Source organism: Capsicum annuum, chromosome 9, assembly GCF_002878395.1.
Source record: "Capsicum annuum cultivar UCD-10X-F1 chromosome 9, UCD10Xv1.1, whole genome shotgun sequence".
Lineage (NCBI taxonomy): Eukaryota > Viridiplantae > Streptophyta > Magnoliopsida > Solanales > Solanaceae > Capsicum > Capsicum annuum.
Window position 1 is genome coordinate 2,948,342 of NC_061119.1, and position 20,520 is coordinate 2,968,861.

Genomic DNA, 20,520 nt, shown 5'->3' on the forward strand with positions numbered 1-20,520 from the left:
ATTAAAGTACTAAAGTAAATTTAACAGACAAGTTGAGAGGAATATTTATGCAATTTTTTCTTTAAAACAAATTAGTAGGAGTTTGTGATGGACAAATCAATGATTAAGGACATGACATTATCTTGATGTCTTCCTAATAGACACATAATCTTCACATGTTTGATAAAAGAGAAAAGATATCTTTTCCATCTGAACTTGTCCTCCTAACTCACTTTAATACTTAAATTTAATTTCTATTTATTTACCCCCCTTAACATCTTTAAAGTGTATTAGTTTTTTACCCCTAATGCTGACGTGACATTTTCAATTAAAAAAAAGCCCGTTTATTCGTAAAAAAAATTAATTTCAATAATATTATATTTAAAATATAATAGAAATAAAAAATAAAAAAATGAACACCTTTCTTCTTTCTTTTGCAAAACATTTTCCTCCATTAGAATGTCACTGAAAATTCATAAATATATGTTGTTCAAGATTTGGTGGTGGTGGAGAAGTATAAAAACCACCATGAGAAGATGAAGAAGAAGAGAAGGAGTTAATGTTTGAAGAGGGGTCCATGTCGTTGTTGTGGTTGTTCTGGAGAAAATGGAGTCGGATCATATGGTCGGAGGAGTCTGTAGTAGTAGAAGTGGTGGAGAGCATATTACGGCGAGAAACGGCTCTTTCACGCTTATGAGCATTCTGGTGTCCTTCAAGTGCTTGAGAAGTGCAAAACTTGCGAGAACAATAGAGACAAGAGAACATTCTAAAAGATGATAGCACTTTTGGTTTTGGTTTAGGGATAGGGATCATGGAGGGATCCACCATATCTGTGGTGGAGAAATTAGACTGCAGCTGGTTACAGAAACTGTAAACAAGTTGTTGCTGGCTAAGATCCGCCATTAATGAGGTTTTGATTAATTTTTTGAGGAACGAAGAAAGAGAATGAATTTTCTGATGGAAGAAGAAGGGGGGCTGCGCTGGCAGGATAGGGGGTGAGGGCTGGAAGAGGAGAGGGTGGGGTGGGCGGGGTGTGGGTGTGTGAAGAAGAAAGAAAATGGGGGTGGGGGTAGCGGGTGAGGATGGTGGGGTGGGAGGTGTGAAGAAGAAAGAAAATAGGGGTGGGGATGCCTTTTTTATTTAAATATATATAATTATATAAATAAATAAATATATATATATATATATATATATTTATATAAATAAAATAATATATATATATATTTTATATAAATAAAATAATATATATATTTTTTATTTTATTTAAAAAATATATAAAAATAATAAGTGGGGATTTTTTTTTTTTAGGAAAGTAATAATTTCTTACGTGATAATGACATGGCTTCGACATAGCGTTGACGTGGCAATGATATATAGGCGAGTGTAACACACTATCCGTTGTGAGAGTGGTATTCAGTTTTAAGGGGTGAAACTATTATACTTTAAAGATGTTAAGGGAATAAATAAACAAAAATTTAGTTTAAGTGTTAAAGTGAATTGAGACGACAAGTTCAGGGAAAAATCATGTCTTTTCTCTTGATAAAAATTAATAGCAAAACTATATTATAAAACATAACTAATCTCATCGAGAACTTGAAAAGACACATTACAAAGAACATAAAACAACTAGTATATCATCACAATGAATAAACAATGAGAATAAAAATATATAAAAGGAATAAATAGGAATATAATTAGACACATCATATGCCTAGTACCTCTCAAATTACAATGAAAGATTTAAGGTCAAACAACCAATATATATTTATTTAATTAGTTCAACTTTTAATTCTTTTGTTTTTTCTCATCCTATATTTATATCTGTTTTGAGAATCGATTAATTTGTGAAATTCCATTTTGGAGGTAAACTGTACGTTTTGTATTATTTTATGTGACATTTTGTTCTTTTTAGTACATCGTAAAAGAATATTAGCTCGTTATAATTAGAAATAATTTAACTTTAAAATTCTGTTTTTTTAATCCTTAATGAAATGATATATAATCACACAAATATTTAAGAATTATTTTAGATTATAAATTTTAAAAAATTTAATTTTCTCTTAAGAATTGTGTCAAGTCAAACAGTGCCATAAAATAGTTTTTGATGATTCACTTTAGTTATTTTACTTCTTATCTAGCATCTGATGTCCGTTTTGAAGTTCGACTAATCTAAATTCACACGTTAAGTCTCACTTTGGGAGTAAAACAATCGAGTACATTCACATAGTTTAAATCCGAGATCTCTCTATTAACAATGAAGGAATACTTACCGCTATACAAACCTCGAATCAATAATTTACTCGATATTTGATACTTGTTTTGCCATTTAACTTCTCTAAACTCATGCAATAAAATCACACTTCCGATATAGAAACGTATTTTACAAACACAATTTCATTCTCAGAACTCGAACCCGACCCCCAAAAATAACCTTTGTACAAAAAAAAATAAAAATTCCACAAGGATATACTCCACTAAATTCCCCTAATAGACAGCAAAAACAAGAAAATTACAGTGGCATTTTGGTAAAACTAAACATATCGAAAAAGAATAAATAAATACTTTATCATATAAATCCAAATTATATTACATTGGTTCTTACGGCGCAGTTTAGCCTATCCCCTTTTTATTTATTAACCTACTCATAACTCTTTAATTAAGTGTAAAGTTGCACTACTCTTCCTTTTTCTGTTACTGCTTCTTTCTAATTTACGCTACGGGTGCGTACGTTATAAACCTTCACACTTACAACTCATTTTTTCTCAAAAAAAAATCAAATGTTTCTTCAAATTTTTCAGTTTGGTTCTCATTTTCTCAATAAAGGGTAAGTTTTAATTTCATTTTCTTGAATTTTTTTTGTTGTTTTTCAGCTGCATTTTTTGTTTTTGGTTTTGTTTTTTGTGATGTTCATATTATGTTTGATTGGTGAAGATAATTTAAGTGAAAAATAAAGGATAAAAATGGATATTTTTTTTTTTGTTCATGGCAAAGAGTTTTTTTATTTGCTGTATTTTTTTATAACCGTGGTGTTCGGGCCAACTTTCATACCTAGTAACAGCAGATACGAGGTAACTTTGTTTATTTTTTTTTTTGTCTATGCTGTGATTTGAACTTGAGAACTAGTGTTTTTTTTTGTTATAAAGATTTGTTCTTTTTTGTTTGTTTGTTTGTTTGTTTTTTGCTGTTCATATTATGTTTGGTGGTGAAGATGATTTAAGTGCAAAAAAAGGGGCTAAAAATGGAATCTTTATTTGTTGGGGTGGTTGTTAATCTTCAGTTTGTGGCAAAAAAATTATTTATTTGATGCATTGTTGTAAAGATAGTTATTTAGTTCGAATAGATAGTTTATAGTATTACCTTGTGGGTGCCTTGTTTTCATTATCATCTAGTGGTATGTTATGCCATTTTTGTTGTTTGCTTTTATGTTTTCTGTTTGTTTGTTGGTTATACTGTTCTCTGTCCTAATCCGGAGGTTTATCGGAAACAGCCTCATCTGAGGTAGTGGTATGGACTGCATACACTTACCCTCCCCAGACCCACCTTGTGGGAATATATTGGGTACGTTGTTGTTGTATTGTTGTAAAGATTTTGTGAGGTAGTGATAAGGTCTACGTACACTCTACCCTCCCCAGACACCGCTAGTGGGATTTCACTGGGTATTATTGTTGTTGCAAATGTTGTAAAGATTAGTTTGTTTTGCTGTTCATATTGTATTTGATGGTGAAGATGATTTAAGTGCACAAAAAGGGGCTAAAAATGGAATCTTTATTTGTTGGGGTGGTTGTTAATCTTCAGTTGTGGCAAAGAGTTTACTTATTTAATGCATTGTTGTAAAGATTTCGTCTTTCGGAAACAACCTCTCTACCTTCAGCTGAGGTAGTGGTAAGGTCGACGTACACGATGCATTGTTGTAAAGATTTCGTCTTTCGGTAACCTCTCTACCTTCAGTTGAGGTAGTGGTAAGGTCTACATACACTTTACTCTCCCAGACACCGGTATTATTGTGGGATTTCACTGGGTATTATTGTTGTTATTGTTGTAAACATTTGATTGTATTTGATGGTGAAGGTGATTTAATTGCAAAAATGGGGCTAAAAATGGAATCTTTATTTGATGGGATTATTGTTAGTCTTCAATTTGTGGCAAAGAGTTTACTTATTTGATGCATTGTTGTAAAGATTTTGTCTTTCCGAAACAACCTCTCTACCTTCATACGAGGTAGTGGTAAGGTCTACATACACGCTACCCTCCCCAGACACCGCTAGTGGGATTTCACTGGGTGTTATTGTTGTAAAGATTTGTCTTTTGGAAACAGCCTCTCTGGTAATGTCTGCGTACGCTCGACTCTCCCCAGACCCTACTTGTGGGATTTCACAGCGTATGTTGTCAAGATTTGTTTGTTTTGCTGTTCATATTGTATTTGATGGTGTAGATGCTTTCAAGTATTTATTTATTGTTTGAAGAAGAAGGGCCAAATTTGAATCTTGATTTTCCAAAAGCATTTGTGATGGTTTTTAATGTTTGTTTCTTTATAAAGAAAATCTTTTTGTTAAAATTTATGCTTATTATAAGTTTCCTAAGTACCCCTCTTTCAATCAAAAGATATTCTTGTTGATATATTTGGGAATTTTCTAGGGTTCTGTATTTTCTTTGTTTCCTGAGGTTGTACAACAACATACAATTCCACAACGTGGGGTCCCGGAGTGTACAGTGTACACACACCTTACCCCTACCTTTGAGGTGAGGGGCTGTGTTTCTGATAGACCCTCGGTTCAAGGTTTATCAGAGGTTGTGATGTTGTGAGCTTATGAAATCTGCGAATTGCTATATTGTTTGGGTTTTTCTACTGGCAAAAGATGTGGAAAAACTAGATTGTGGCATTTGTTTTGTTTTTAAATTTCTGACTTACTCGTTGTTTGGGATTTGTTTTCTTGTTCTTTCAGTTATTCTGAAACCTGAATCGAAGTAAATAGCTAGAATTAGTCAAAGCCTTGTGCTTTTTTCGAGTTTTTGTAGGTAACTGGTGGAAAATGTGTTAGTGAAAGTAGTTTTTATTGGACTTCTGTTATTTGTCTTCATAAAAGTTGCATCTTTTGAGATTTCGAACTATTAGATCGAAAAGAGAAAAAGAAAAAAAGGGATATTAATTGTGGTAGGAAACTAGAAAGGAACGAATATATGTTATTGTCCTTTTCATTTTTGCTGTAGTTAATAAGATGAGCTTTATTAGTCAGATCATCATATCGAATACACATTGTGGTGGTTTAAGCAATGCTTTTCAAAGGAATTGTCTGGTCGTTGTCATGGTGGTTAATGTTCTTCCGTCGTTTTCCAACAGGTAGGTGGAGTTCATGAGATTGTAATCTAATTCCATATTTGTACTGGGGCATGATGGGAGTTGAGACAGTGACGGAGTCATTTTTTAATTTATGGAGAAGCTCGCGGAAGAGCTCTGCATCAGAGCCCGAGAGGAAGAATGCGATTGGAATTCTTTCATTTGAAATTGCAACGTTGATGTCTAAGGTGGTTAACTTGTGGCAGTGTTTAAGTGAAAGGCGAATTGACAAGTTAAGAGAAGAAATCTTGAGTTCACTTGGCATTCAGAAGCTTGTTGCTGAAGATGACGAATATCTTATGGATCTTGCTGTTGCGGAGATCATCGACAATTTGGGATGTCTGACGAAATCGTTGGCTACGCTTGGTAAGAGGTGTGCTGATCCAGCTTATCACAATCTTGAACGAATTTTTGAAGATCCAGTCGAAATTGAACTCAATGGATGTGCATGGAGATATAGGCTTAAGAAAATGGAGCGGAAAGTTAAGAAAATGGAGAGATTTGTTGCAGCCACGACTCAATTGTATCAGGAGCTTGAAGTGCTCACGGAGCTTGAGCAAACGTTGAGGCGGATGCAGGCTGGTGCTAGTTCAGGTCAGATGAAATTGCTCGAATTTAGGCAAAAGGTTATATGGCAACGCGAGGAAGTGAAGAATCTGAGAGAAATGTCTCCTTGGGTTAGAACATATGACTATACTGTTCGTCTTTTGCTTCGAGCTATTTTCACGATAATCATGAGGATCAAGTACCTATTCGGCACAAATCAGACGGAAGTTGCTGGAGGAAGCAACCATTTTGAGGGCATCGATAATGGCTATCTTGATCGTAGCCGGTCCATCTCTGCTCTCACTCTGTCCTTGGTTTATCCGTCTGAAAATAACACGTCGGAATCTTATTTAGGTTCTCTAGGCAGGTCATTTTCAAGCCTTGGGCTAAGTGGAAATAAAGATAGACCAACTAATAGAAAATCTCTTGCTCGGCAGTCATCTGTCTTTTGCGGAAAGCCACCACAACCGAGATCCAGACGGTTTGCTAATGTTGGACCTTTTAAAGGATGCATAAACAGCGGTACCGATTCACCTGTGCTCGAGAGTTGCATGCCTTCCAGCAGCGACATTTCAAAGTCGGATGACAGTTTTCAAAAAGATACCGACAAGTTTGAAGACCCGAATCCTGTTCCTGCCTCCTCCAACGGCATAATCTTGACGAAAGCTTCTCTTTTCAATTTCAAGCGTAAGCTGTTAATCGCTCCTCAAGATACTCTCGGACATGCTGCTTTGACACTCAAGTACGCTAACATCATCATACTTATAGAGAAACTCGCCTCAGCACCACACTTAATCAGTCTTGATGCAAGAGATGATCTATACAACATGTTGCCTGCTAGTATCAGACACTCACTGAGGTTGAGGTTGAAAGTATTCGCGAAATCATTTACTTCTTCTGTTTACGATACTGCTCTTGCATCGGAATGGAGTTTGGCACTCGGAAGGATATTAGAATGGCTGTCTCCACTCGCTCATAACACGATAAGGTGGCATTCTGAACGCAACTTTGAGAAACAACGACTGGTTTATGGGGCCAACGTGCTTCTCGTCCAGACCCTCTACTTTGCAAACCAAACCAGAACTGAAGCAGCAGTCATCGAGCTTCTCATGGGTCTGAATTACCTTTCAAGATTCGGTAGAGAAGTTAGCGCGAAACCATTGATGGAGTCATCTTGCGGTCGAGCTAGTAGTGAGTATTTTCTACACAAGGATAATAACGCGAGCTCGTACCAAATGTATCACGATTAATACACTCAAGATTTTGTATATTCTTTGTTCCTTCCTGCTGTTGTTTAAGGTTCCGTCTGATAACCAAAGCTGTTCATTCCTCATGTTGACATAAAACATGTGCTCTTCTATTGATTTATATATACTCCAAAGCTTTGTTGAGTATTTGAAAAACTAATGGATGCTTTGTAAGTTCTCCATATCACATTATTTCGTCGTTGTTACTGCTCTCCTTAAATGACTTGCTGGGACTGACGGTTCGGTTATCGGGCAGTTCGTTTGGTTTGTAGAGCCAATTCCTTATTTTGAAGTCTTCGCTGGTTCCAAATGGCCATCAGGCGAAGGCGAAAACTTCAGTAAGACGATCTCAAATGAAAATTCCGACTGTGTCACTGTATTCCCTTTTTTCAAACTGCTTAGACAAGTTTTATTTTAAGTCGTGTTATATCAAAAACAACCTCTCTATCTCTACAAGGGCAGAGTTGGTGTGTGCTCATGTGCGTGCTGGAGGTGACTAACGAACCCCAACGCAGAAAGCACCGAGGAATAAGGACATAAGGTAAGGGTAACTGCGTACACTATATCCTCCACAGACCCTACTAGTTTGTGGGATTACACTGGGTAATGTTGTTGCTGTAATGGATGTTTTTAGCAACTGTGTCAATATCTGAATATTTTTTTTTTAAGTCGAGGGTCTATCGGAAACAGTCTCTCTACGTACATGGGTTAAAATACTAACTTTTTTTAATTGAAGCTAGTGCCCACTCCCCGAACCATGGGCAAAAATTTACCGAAGATTATAAAAAATTTACAATTCCTGCCGTTTCACTCGTTTGACTTGGAAAATGGCTCCACCGGCCTCGCCAAAGCAACCTGAGAAGTTTTGCACAAAATCTTACTCGAAGCGCAAGCCCACCCTGAACCGCGGGCACTCACCAAAAGTCTCAAAAAACCCGCAATTTCTACCATTTGACTTGAAAATGACTCCATCGGCTCCGCCAAAGCAATCAAATCCACTTAATAGATCGATTCAAACTTTATACACATATGGAAGTCATATATAATTATTTCACCCTTATTCAGAACTTATCGACTCAAGATTCTAGATTTTCCTCTATATTCTTAGACTAAATTTCATAATCAAACCCTAAAAAAAAAACAGCTCGATACCAGGGGCGGATTCAGGATTTTCAGTGAGAGGGTTCAGTAGTACATATACGGACTAGTCGAAGGGGGTTCAACCTCTACTATTTATACATAAATTTTTTTTTTACCATGTAAAAATAGTATAATTTTCCGACGAAGGGGGTTCGGATGAACCCCTGGACCCTATGTAGATCCACCACTGCTCGATACACTAAAATCTCTCACTATACGCAGAGTCCGAGGAAGGATTCATAACCAAACCCTAATTTACAAATATTATTTGAAATATTATATGTATGGACAAACAAAGTAAAAATTGTAAGTGCAAAAGGAGGACAAAGTAAGACAACAAAATATTTTTCCAGGCTGTTAGAGCATTATTTTTTTATAAGTACAGATAAATATTATTTATATTATTTTATTTAAAAGTTCTTGGTTAATAGTGGGTCATTGATGTTTAATAATAATATAGTACATTTTTAGTGGAAGAAAATTTTAGTTAAGTGGGAAATGATAAAACTTAATGGATAATGATTAAGAAATACTGATTAGGGGGTGTCAGAATATAATAAAAGTAAATTTACGTAGAAGTCAAGATGTGTCAATATGTAAAATATATATACACATAAATAAATATTTTTACCTAGTTATGTAGTGTAATTTTTCGATGAAGGAGTGTCAGGTCGACACCCCTCAATTATAATGGCAACGTTAATTAACAACATATTTAGTGTAATTTCATATGTGAAATCTGAGGAGGGTGGCGTTTACGCAACCTTATATGTCCCTACCTTATGAAGGTATAGAATTAATTGTTTTTGATAAACCCCTCGATTCAATTATTTCAGCAAATAAATTCAAAAATTGAATTAAGCCAAAGGTTATATAAATGTTTTTACGGTACTTTTTACTTATGCACTAACATAAAATATAAGCAGTAAAGTTGTTGCCATGTGATCAGGACGTTGCGGAATCAAGCCTAAAAAATAACGTCCGACAAAAATGCATGGATAAGACTGCGTGTAATAGAACTTTTTGGTCGAATCCTTCCTCAAACTCTGCGCATAGCAGAAGTTTTAGTACACCGAACTGTCCTTTTTTATTCACTTATTTTCCTGAAAAATATTTTCATAAAAATTTGAACAAACCCTAATTGTCAATTCGTCGCAATCTTCTGCTTTTATTCAAATACGAAAGACATAAAATTGATAATATGAACGAGCTCATAGAAACGAAATTTTATATCAACAAAGTGTATACATGAAAAAAGAAAAACAAATCACATTAACTTGAAATAAACAAATATTTTAAATTATTGAGGCAGAAAATCACATGTATACCTAGCCACTCGATATTTCATTTCTTTCGATATTGCATTTGATATTCGATATTTATATTAAGATTCGATTAAATTTTAATTTATATATTATATAATTCATTTTTGAGAATGATGCGTGCTTTAACAAGATTTTTCATTTCCAAGTGTTTGAAATTCAAATCTCTGATTAAAAATATGAAAATTCTAATTCATCAGTGGTGTAGCCACATGTAATGCAGAGTGATCAATTGAATATTTTTCGTCGAAATATTATATTGTGTTATACAATATAAAAGATTATACAAAGTTTATGAATTTAAAATTATTTTTCATATCTTTATTAGAATGTTGGTACCACAATTATTTGGAGTGACACTAACAAGTAACAAGGACCAATGAACCAAAAAACAATGTGTAAAACGTGAGTACCTAAAGGAAGGCAATTATTTTACTATTTTCACATTTTGGCAAATTTAAAATTTGAATTTTTTGATTTTTGAAATTTTAATAATATTGAGTTGTTGATTTTCAAATTAATAATTCACATATTTTAATGTAATTTTTGAAATGATAATATGATTTATACCGTTATGATTCGTTCTTTCCCCAAACCACACACATAATGAGAGGTTTAACACACTTGACAATCCTTTCTTATATTTTAATTCGTGACATCTAACAGAAATGCAAAGTGAAGGTACTCCCTTCATTGCATATACTCGCCACGTATTTGCTAATTAAATTTTTATTTTCACTTGTAATTTTCAACATGTCAAGATAACTCCTTTTTTTTTTTTCTTTCTATTTTTACTCTTAGCATTAACGGCTTATTCTTCAAACTAATTTCAAAACACAACATTAAACATTAATTAATGCGAACACTATGTGTCAAAAAATAAAATTGAACGAAGAAAGTACATAAAATAAACTTTTATAATCCAATTGTTTTTGGAATCATACACATAACAAGAATTTTATTACACCAAACTTTCCTTTTTATATTATTTTATATATATGAAAGTATAAGTGACACATTATTCCAATTTGGGAAGTTATTTAACTAAACTAACATACCCAATCTAAGATCCCCAAAATAAAATACATATAAAAATTACTCAAATCTCATAGTTAGTTTACCCAATAATCCACCGGAGATTCAAGATTCCCCGTTACTGTTAAGGTTTATTTATTACTTCTCTCTCTTTTTTTTTTTACATTTCTTGAATTCTTGTTAAATTTTGCAGCAAGTTTAGTTTCTTTGTTAGAAATGGTTGATGTTATCATAGTGTATTCAAGATTTGAAGTTTATGGGTTCGATCTGGGATGCTAAGTGGATTTGAAATCAATTACTCTGACACCATTTGATTTGACACTCTAAAGAAAACCTTTTTGAAACTTGTGGTCGAAAAGAATTCATCTTTATGTGGTATATTTCTAATTATAGTAATTTTGGAAACGGACTAAAATGTAAAGTGTGCCACATAGTGCAATTTTCAATACTCCTATACTACCACTTTTGTTTTTGAGCTGAGGGTCTATCGGAAATAGCTTCTCTATAAGGCAGGAATAAGATTTGCATACAGTTAGACCGTCCCGAGACCCTACTTTGTTAGATTACACTGGGTATGTATATTGTTGTTGTTGTTTTATAACAACTCCGGTATTTGATGATAGTGTAATTATGATGAATTCTTTGAATACATAGAGTGGAATATGAATAGGAATCTTGGAGTAACCGATAAAGTTGCTGTCATGTGACCAGGAGGTCACGAGTTCAAGCCTTGGAAACAGCCTCTGGCAGAAATGTTAGATAAGACTGCGTACAGTACACCCTTGTGGTGGGGCCCTTCTCCGGATCCTGCGCATAGCAGGTGCTTTAGTGCACCGGGCTTGTCCTTTTTACATAGAGTGGAATATGTAGTGTCCTTGCCAGTCTACATGGAGGTGTATTCAAAATTTCAGCTTTATGGGGTCGAGTTTGGGATTCTATCCTAACTCATTTGCTTAGATGGGTTTGGAATCAATTATGTGTGCTTATTTAGTGAATTTAAAACATATATGGCATCTGTGCAAAAGTTATTGGGTTCATTGGTTTGGATGAACCTGTAACTAACAATCCCCAAGTCTAATGATAGTTTAACTGTGATGAATTGTTTGAATACATAGAGTGGAATGGAATTCAGAGCACATATGCAGTATCGGAGCCAGTCTACATGGAGGCGTATTCAAGATTTGAGCTTTATGGGTTCGAGTTTGGAATTCTATCCCAACTCATTTTATTGACTGGGTTCGGCACTTATTTAGTGAAACACGTATGTGGAGTCCTAGCCAATGTTATTGGATTCATGTGTTTGGATGAACTCGTAACTAAGAACTCCTGTGTCTAATGATAGTCTAACTATGATGAGTTCTTTGAATACATAGAACAGAATGGATACAAAGGATGATATAGCTAATCACAACTAATTTGGGGTTGAGGAGTAGGTGATTCCTTGATGAATATTAACACCTTAAACTTGAGATGGTGAGCAAGAAGGATGAAATGAGATGCTCCCTCTGTTTCAATTTGTTTGTTTGGTTTGACTTGGCAACACAAAGTTTAAGAAAGTAAAGAAGACTTTTAAATCTTGTGGTCTTAAATTAAAGATATGTAGAATGTACCAAAATTTCCTTTAATCTTTTGGTCTTAGACATGCCATAATCAAAGATCTGCCAAGAAAGGGAAAGGGACATTCTTTCTGGAACAGACTAAAAAGGAAATAAGACAAACAAATTGAAACGGAGGGAGTATATTGTTTGGGCTGTTGGTTGGACTTAGGGTGTTATGTTTACTAATCGTGTCATGTCTCCCTTCCATGTAGCGCTGTGTAAGCTCGACCACAAGATGGGGGTTATTTCATATTATGTTAGTAATTAAGTGTTGTATGTTGTCTGCTGATGTTCTTATGTCCTCTTTACTTCTATATTTTTGTTATTCAAACTGCTTTGATGTGTGTTACTTGAACCGAGAGTCTTTCAGAAACAATCTCCCTACGAGGTAGGGGTGCAGTCTTCGTACGCTCTACTCTCCCTAGACCCCATCTATGGGATTACACTGGCTATGTTGTTGTTGCTGTCTGCTGGATGTTCTTTTGGGAGGAAGAATTGACAGCAATTTTTTAATTTCAGCTTGTGTAAAATCTTTGTTATGTAGCACTCTTGACATTTTTGCTTATTTTTCAAGTTCCTGAAATCCTCTTTCCCTTTTGATTAATGTTAAAAATCTAAAAGCGATGATTGCCCTAGCTGGTATTGACGATGGTCCTTGTGATAAGATGTTCGTATAATTTAGGCGGTGCAAATTTGCATTTTTGATATATTTACTTTATTGTTGCTCTCAAATGTTGATTTTCTGCCAATGAAACTTGTCGCGTTAGATACTATGCATAATTAACTGCAGAATATCTAAGATGGTTGCAAATATTAGCAGGAAGCTATCAAGGAAAGAGAGGAAAACAGAGATCAAATATGGTGTTCTCTATGGTGATGAGCTGTTCACCTAATTTATGTAGTCTTCCAAGGAGCCGCATGGTTTTGCAGAAAACAATCCGGTGTTCTTCTTCTTCTGTTTCAACAGCGTCGGAGTCTGTCAAGTTTGATCTTAAGACTTATTGGACAACTCTAATTCGTGATATCAACCAGAAGCTTGATGAGGCGGTTCCAGTTAAGTACCCAAATCAGATTTACGAGGCCATGCGCTACTCTGTTCTGGCAAAGGGTGCCAAAAGGTCCCCACCCATCATGTGTGTTGCAGCTTGTGAGCTTTTCGGTGGAGATCGCCTCGGTGCATATCCCACTGCCTGTGCCTTAGAGATGGTTTGTTTTCATTTTCTTTCATCTTTTATTTGCTTTGCCTGGGAAAAACGTTCTCCTTACTACCTTGGTTTACCTAGTTGCTCGGCCTCTTCTAAAATGTCATCGGGTGTTTGTTGGATCTGTGCATTTTTGAAGGATCTGATCTGACACGGTTGCTTGAACTCTTCTGAAATGTCATCGAGTATATGTTGGATCCTTCAAAAGTAGTGCATTTTTGAAGGATCCCACATGGGTGCGGCAACATTTTTGGATAGTCCGAGCAACTGTTAGTTATAACAGTGTTTACTATATAATGCTTGAGATTTCTCACTCTGACCAATTTACATTGTACTAGATATGCTTATCCATTGAAGGAAAAAATGTTTCTAAAAGCAGAACTATAAACAGTTTTGGACTTTCTGTTTTTTAATAATGGTGGTGTCCGAACAAGTTTGCATGCACCTCAGCTAATCCTCGTGGTACCGGGGAAATTTTTCCAGCAAATATATCAGATTACTCTGACCACCAAAGATTAGACATATGAAAAGAATTCACCTTGTGATACTTCTGTTGCGATTTGTACCTTGGTCTCCAAGGTTGTTACTTCACGTCTTCGAATGCTTGGCCACTCTGTTAGAGGTTGAAACACTATTAGATTAAGTTCAAATGTATGTATGACTTTTTGGTGCAAGACTGATACATCATGTTTTGCAAGACTGAATGAATTTTAGTTGTATATGGTATTATGGCTATTTCTAACTCTAGTACTTTTTGTGTGTTGATCCTCTGACTGAGCATGAGATTTGCTGTTCTATTGATGTCTGCGTTCGACATATTATATATCTGATATTCCATATTTGGCCTGGATCTGTTTCTATTAGGTTCATGCTGCTTCATTGATTCATGATGATTTGCCCTGCATGGATGATGACCCAACTCGACGAGGTATGCCTGCAAATCACACAGTTTTTGGTGTAGATATGGCAATATTAGCCGGGGATGCCTTGTTCCCTCTTGGTTTCCAGCATATTGTGTCCCACACTCCAACTGATCTCGTTCCCGAGGATCGAGTCCTCCAGGTCATTACCGAGATCGCTCGATCTGTGGGATCCACTGGCATGGCTGCCGGTCAGTTCCTTGACCTTGAGGGTGGACCAAATGCTATTGATTTTGTTCAAGAAAAGAAGTACGGTGAAATGGGTGAGTGCTCTGCCGTTTGTGGAGGCATCTTGGGTGGTGCTTCAGATGATGAGATCCAACACCTGAGAAAATACGGTCGAGCTGTTGGTGTCTTATATCGGGTTGTTGACGATATATTGCAAGCAAAGGAGAATGACGACAAAACCGAGGGGAAGAAAAAGAAAGGCAAAAGCTATGTCAGCGTTTATGGCGTTGAGAAAGCTATGGAAGTTGCCGAGGATCTTAGAACGCAGGCTAAGAGAGAGTTAGATGGTTTCGAGAAGTACGGTGATAAAGTCATGCCTCTTTACAGTTTTGTAGATTATGCTGCAGATAGAGGTTTTACCATTGATACTCAAGTCTAGATCATATTTAATTAGCATTGTTGTCTTATGTTTCATTCATCATACTTGACCTAAACTATTAACTTTGTTGTATGAACTGGTGTTGTTAATGAAGCTATAATTTCTATATCCTCTAATCTCTCTATAACATCGTCATTTGTCCAGATATTTTTGTCTGCTACAGTGAGATGCTGTTACAGAGAGCATTTAATATAATATGAAAGTCGCCGGTCCAAAGAAACTTGGCCGCTATAGTGAAATGTTGTTATGGAGAAGTCCAACTGTAGAAGTCAAAGTTACATTGTCAAATCGCAACGATTTTTTCTGCTTTCATGATCAGTAAGGTTTCCTTGCCTAGAATAAAGTCCTTTTTAGTCGAATATAGCAAGTAATGTTGAAGACTGTTATCTGAAATAGGCTCACTACGTAAGGTAGGGGTAAGGTCGGCGGTCGCGCACACTTCTACCCTTTCCAGCTCCCACTCGTCCCACTGTGTGGGACTGCACTGGGTGCGTTGATGTTCTTGTCGAAGACGGTTATAGCTTTCGTAGGTCAACTTATGCACCTTAAGCCAGTCCCACATTTGAGTGAGAATGAGATGAGAAAATGAAGAGCTTTATAAGGTACAATTCAAGTTCACATGGTACATGCACTTTTGAACTCGATGATGGCATACCTGATAGCTCAAGGGACAAATCCGTGAGGTCTGTTGCCTCGTGGAATCAGGTCGTGACAATAATTCCGTATGCTTTTGTGGTACCCTATCATAGTTTGCTTAGATTTGAGTACCTGACTAGTTGGTAAGCAGAGGCGAATCTATGATCTAAAGACTTCAGATGGAGTATGAGTGTCTCTTATTGCACAAATATATTTCAACTTTTTTTTTTCCGCATATGTATATGTAGTTTGTGTTCGAGCCGTGGGAACAGCTTCTTGCAGATAATTCAAATGGATAAACAGAACTATTACCTCAGCTTTTTATTACATTTCTGTGTGGCTTCATGTTACAACATTACAATTGTACTAGGATGTTTTTCTTGGTACTGCTGTCAAAGGATTGAATTTCCTCACTGTCATTCCCATCCTTTCCTTCATGTCCATTGTTTTAGGAGTGACATTACTAGGAAGTTGCCAATCGAATTCATGAAGCAACGAGCCTAAAACAAAGTGCAGCATTCGATTACCTAAAGGAAGGCCTACGCACATCCTTCTGCCAGCACCGAATGGTAAAAGCTCGAAACATTGTCCTTTGAAGTCAGTCTTCGAGTTAAGGAACCTCTCGGGCTTGAAATCCAAAGGGTCGTCCCAGAATTCAGGATCTCTTCCAATTGCCCAAACGTTAACAAACACTTGAGTGTCTTCTGGTATGTTGTACCCCATGAAGTTAGTGTCGTGCATCGCTCTTCTTGGCACTAACAAAGGAAGAGGAGGATGTAATCTTAGTGTTTCTTTAACCACAGCTTGCATATAGGGAAGATTGTCAATGTCACTTTCTTCTAACTTCTTGTCTTGTCGTATGACTTTAACGATCTCTTCTTTTACTCTTGCCATTGCTTCAGGGTGGCGTAGGAGCTCTGATAACGCCCATTCCACGCTGCTGCTAGTTGTCTCTGTACCGGCCAAAAACATCTCCTGCATTTCATTTCTAACCAAGGTTTATCTCAGGTAACGAAAAGGTACTTACATTAGTATTAGTTCTTGATTTCAATATGAACAAATATGTGATAACAATGCAGACTTATTTGGACTGAGGCGTAGTTAGCGTAACAAATATATACTACGTACATTCTTGATTTCAGTATGAACGATATGCGATGTCAATGCAGACTTGTTAGGATCGAGGCGTAGTTGTTGTAACAAAGATGTACTCTAAGACTTACCAATATGAATATATTGATCTGATGTTCTGATAACTTTTCTGGTTCATCTTTACCAGTACCTTCAAATTCAAGCAACACATCTAAAAAATCTTTCTTCTTTTCACCACCCTCCTCGCGCTCCTTGATCCGTTCCTTGACAAATGTCGAGGCGATCTCCAGCGCTTTTCCCATTTCGCGATGCATCTTCTTCTTCAAGCCTTGTAAGTCGAACCTCCTAAGACGTGGAAAAATGTCTGATATATTCGGAGTGCCTGACCACTCCATGATCCTCATCATAGCGTCGAAGAACTCTGACGCCTTCTTCGATCCTGGATGGACTAAATCACGCGAAAACATCAGGTTCCCTAGCATATTAAACGTTGAGAGGAACACGAATCGCGTTACCTCAATCCCATTCCCCTTGACTTCAACAGATTTCACTTCTTTCTCAATCCAATGAACCATATCGTCCGCACATTTTCGCCTTATCTGCACTGTTTCATTGATCCGTTTGTGCATGAACATTTCAGCGGTGCATATCCGTCTTAGCACGCGCCAATACGTGCCGTATGGTGCTATAGCTAAGGACCCTAGGTTGTAGTCATGAACCAACATGGTTTCCCTGATTTTGCGCTCCGCGAAGGCGAAATCGTGGTTCTTGAAAAACTCAGCAGCTGTTTTGGCTGATAAAATTGACACTGTCTTGATAGAGCCAATTTTGAAACATACAATAGGACCATATTTGTTTTTCCACTCTCCAATTGTTTGATATGGCAATGTTCCTAGATCAAACATGTTGCCAAAAATTGGCAAACCAGGTGGTCCTGGTGGTAACTTGTAAGAACAACAAGAAGTTCTTTTGAAGAATACTATGATTAGTGTTGGTACTATGATGATTGTAGACCAAACAACATAGCTCCATTCCCACTCCATTTCCTCAAATTTTCTAGTTTGTGTGTTGCTTAGCTTCTTGTTTCTTTATAGGAGTGGGCATGATATGGTATATACTGAATTACCATATCGAATCGAAATTTTTGATTAAAAAAAAAAGGTAGCTCGGTGCACTAAAGCTACCGCTATACGCGGTATTCGGGGAAGGGCTCCACCACAAGGGTGTATTGTATGCAGCCTTACCTTGCATTTCTGCCAGAGGCTGTTTCCAAGGCTTGAACCGGTGAACTCCTGATCACATGACAACAACTTTATCGGTTACTCCAAGGCTCCCCTTCATATGGTATATGGTATGTATTTTAAATCTTTTTGGTATATGGTATGGTATTCGGTATTCATAAATGACATACCGAAATACCGAATACTATACCGAAGTATGTGTGTGTATATGTATATTGGAACTTCGGCTACTCTATCGTGATTGTAATGCCTTTTTTTTGTGTAATATATCAACAAAAGTATTTCTTTATACTTTTTTTTTGAATTTATAATTCTACATGTGTAATGTGTAATTACGATGCAATTGAGACGAGCTTTTGAAAAGTCGAAGTTGAACAAACTATGGTTATCGATTACCATATCGCAAAATACCAAAATCGAACATTAAAATACCAAATCATTTTGAATTAATATACTATGGAAATGCTTTAGTATTTTTAAAAATCGAATACCGAAATTACTGTATCAAAGTTTTAAATACCGTACCATACCATACGATGTCCATCCCTATTAATATTTCTATATATCATTAAAAGTTACCATTTTATTCTTTATATATGTTGAAAATAAGCATCCTTCCATCTGTTGAGAGGGAATTGCTCGGATGATAAGCATTCCTCACTTTCAACGTTAAAATTGTGAGTTCGAGTCATTAAGAGAGCAAAATGGGTGGTTCGTTGGGAGGATTAATAAAAAAAATTTACAAAAAAGTTTACGATTACAATTTTTTTTTCTTTTTTTTTTTTTGCTTAAATTTTGTGTTAAGTGAAAGAATATCATATAAATTGAAACGAAGAATATACGATGTATTGAACTTGTTGCCCTTTTGCCAACTTCGAGATCTTCGTTGATTATAATAATTGGAATTTTTTTTTAATAAACAAAGGTGTATAATATTGTCCTATGCAAACTTCTATGTTTTTAAATAGTTTTTGAACTGAATTATTTTCAATTTTTAATTAAGGTATTATATAAAATATAGATCTTGATCTGTCCATGTTAATCTGACATTGGCCCACATTACAAAGTCATAATTAGTTAATTTAAATGGTTTATTAAAATCATTAAATATTATATTATTTACGTAAGGTTCGAAGAAAGATCCAACTTTTTAATAACATGATATAACTTATAAATAAATTCTTCCAATACTACTGTCACTAATTGATTTATAGTTGAATGAGTAATTTATAAATTAATTTGTTTTTTAATCTAACCATGTGAAAGTATTTTTATGTAATTAGTTATTGTATAATTCAAGCTAAAGATTTGTTTGCTCTAATACTTTGAGTGATATTTTTACTAAAAAATAATTTTTTTTAAAGATGTTGATGTACATTTATGTATTATTAGTTTCGATTTCTGTGCGTTGTGCGTGTATATTAAATATATCGTAAATAGAATTATAATTATTTAGCAATAAAGAAGTAAGTACCTGTTAAAATTTCAATCAGTTAAACATTATTAATTCGATAAAATTTATGAATAATTGAACTTTGGTCGATCCGTTAAAATTTATGATAAAATTATTCAAAACTTTTGATTTATCGAAACTTAAAAAGTTAAAATTATTTTTGCACAAAATGATTAAATAATTGGACTTTGATAAATGGTACAAATATATCCTCCGTCGTACTTTAGTTTCAAATGTACCCTTGCCGTTAATGAAAAGATACATATATACCCATGAACTTTGATTGATAGTATAGATATATCCTTCGTCATACTTTAGGTACAAATATACCCTTGTCGTTAATAAAAAGATACATATATAAATGGTATAAATATACTCTCCATCATACTTTAGGTACAAATATACCCTTGTCGTTAATGAAAAGGTACATATATACAGTCTCACTAACGGCAGAACACGTGTCACAATCTTGTTCATTTGCCCTTTTTAATTGAATTTATTCCCACCCTATCTGAAAATAATTCTAATTTAACCTACAAGCTGATCCATATAATAATTCAAACCCGACCCGGTTTAATAGAACCTTCAAGAAGCACCTCTATTCACGCATATTTATTCTCTCTCTTTCTATTAGATCGGGTCGGGTTGGGTTATTATTTGGATCAGGTTATGGGTTAAATTAAAATTATTTTGGGATGAGATTGGAATAAATTAAACTAAAAAAAATAAATGAACAAGATTGTGACACAATTGTGACACGCATCCTACCGTTAGTGAGAAGAGTATATATGCATGCACCTTTTTATTAATGCAAAAGGTATATTTGTACCTAAAATATGTCGGAGGATATATTTATATCATTTATTAAAATTCAGGGGTATATATATACCTTTTCATTAACGGTAAAGGTATATATATACCTAAAATATGATGGAGAATATATCTGTATCATTTATCAAAGTTTAGAGATATATTCGTAACTTTTCCTAAATCTAAATGACGTTTATAAAAAGAGATATCAAATGGAATTTTGTGTATGTCTACATCAAAGGACTTTTGACTTTTAGAAGCAACTCATTATGCTATAAAAAAATGAAAAATATTTTCCTCTTTTAATAATCTAAATAATTAATTTTTTTTTTATTTTTTTTTCTAAATGATAATGCT

At 35.2% G+C, this 20,520-nt stretch overlaps 3 protein-coding genes across 7 annotated transcripts; 2 read left to right on the forward strand and 1 right to left on the reverse strand.

The window, feature by feature from the left end:
• The first annotated feature begins 2,567 nt into the window (after positions 1-2,567).
• LOC107843188 (protein PSK SIMULATOR 3) lies at positions 2,568-7,294 on the forward strand. Of its 2 annotated transcripts, none has more exons than XM_016687398.2 (2): positions 2,568-3,047; positions 5,318-7,294. In XM_016687398.2, the coding sequence occupies exon 2, from the start codon at positions 5,368-5,370 to the stop codon at positions 7,108-7,110; it is 1,743 nt and encodes a 580-aa protein (XP_016542884.1). In that variant the 5' UTR covers positions 2,568-3,047; positions 5,318-5,367; the 3' UTR covers positions 7,111-7,294. The 2 variants fall into 2 exon arrangements, with proteins under 2 accessions (XP_016542884.1, XP_047251943.1); XM_047395987.1 differs by having other exon boundaries at positions 2,623-2,803.
• A 3,184-nt stretch (positions 7,295-10,478) lies between these two features.
• LOC107843186 (heterodimeric geranylgeranyl pyrophosphate synthase small subunit, chloroplastic) lies at positions 10,479-15,039 on the forward strand. 4 transcript variants are annotated; one of them, XM_016687392.2, is made up of 3 exons: positions 10,479-10,733; positions 13,023-13,408; positions 14,269-15,039. In XM_016687392.2, exons 2-3 carry the CDS (start codon positions 13,061-13,063, stop codon positions 14,929-14,931), a joined length of 1,011 nt encoding a protein of 336 aa, XP_016542878.2. In that variant the 5' UTR covers positions 10,479-10,733; positions 13,023-13,060; the 3' UTR covers positions 14,932-15,039. The 4 variants fall into 4 exon arrangements, with proteins under 4 accessions (XP_016542878.2, XP_016542880.2, XP_016542882.2 ...); XM_016687394.2 differs by having other exon boundaries at positions 10,509-10,733; positions 13,020-13,408; XM_016687396.2 differs by lacking the exon at positions 10,479-10,733 and adding an exon at positions 11,059-11,176.
• Positions 15,040-15,863: 824 nt separating this feature from the next.
• On the reverse strand, positions 15,864-17,711 carry LOC107843185 (cytochrome P450 76A2). Its single transcript, XM_016687391.2, has 2 exons — positions 16,791-17,711; positions 15,864-16,542 (listed from the first exon to the last, which is right to left on the reverse strand). The coding sequence occupies exons 1-2, from the start codon at positions 17,700-17,702 to the stop codon at positions 15,934-15,936; spliced, it is 1,521 nt and encodes a 506-aa protein (XP_016542877.2). The 5' UTR covers positions 17,703-17,711; the 3' UTR covers positions 15,864-15,933.
• Between the last annotated feature and the right edge of the window lie 2,809 nt (positions 17,712-20,520).

Coding starts and splice junctions, on each gene's coding strand:
- LOC107843188 (XM_016687398.2), top strand. CDS start 5,368: ATGATGGGAGTTGAGACAGTGACGGAGTCATTTTTTAATTTATGGAGA.
- LOC107843186 (XM_016687392.2), top strand. CDS start 13,061: ATGGTGTTCTCTATGGTGATGAGCTGTTCACCTAATTTATGTAGTCTT. Junction 13,409..14,268: donor CTGCCTGTGCCTTAGAGATG/GTTTGTTTTCAT, acceptor TGTTTCTATTAG/GTTCATGCTGCTTCATTGAT.
- LOC107843185 (XM_016687391.2), bottom strand. CDS start 17,702: ATGGAGTGGGAATGGAGCTATGTTGTTTGGTCTACAATCATCATAGTA. Junction 16,543..16,790: donor AGATCAATATATTCATATTG/GTAAGTCTTAGA, acceptor AATGAAATGCAG/GAGATGTTTTTGGCCGGTAC.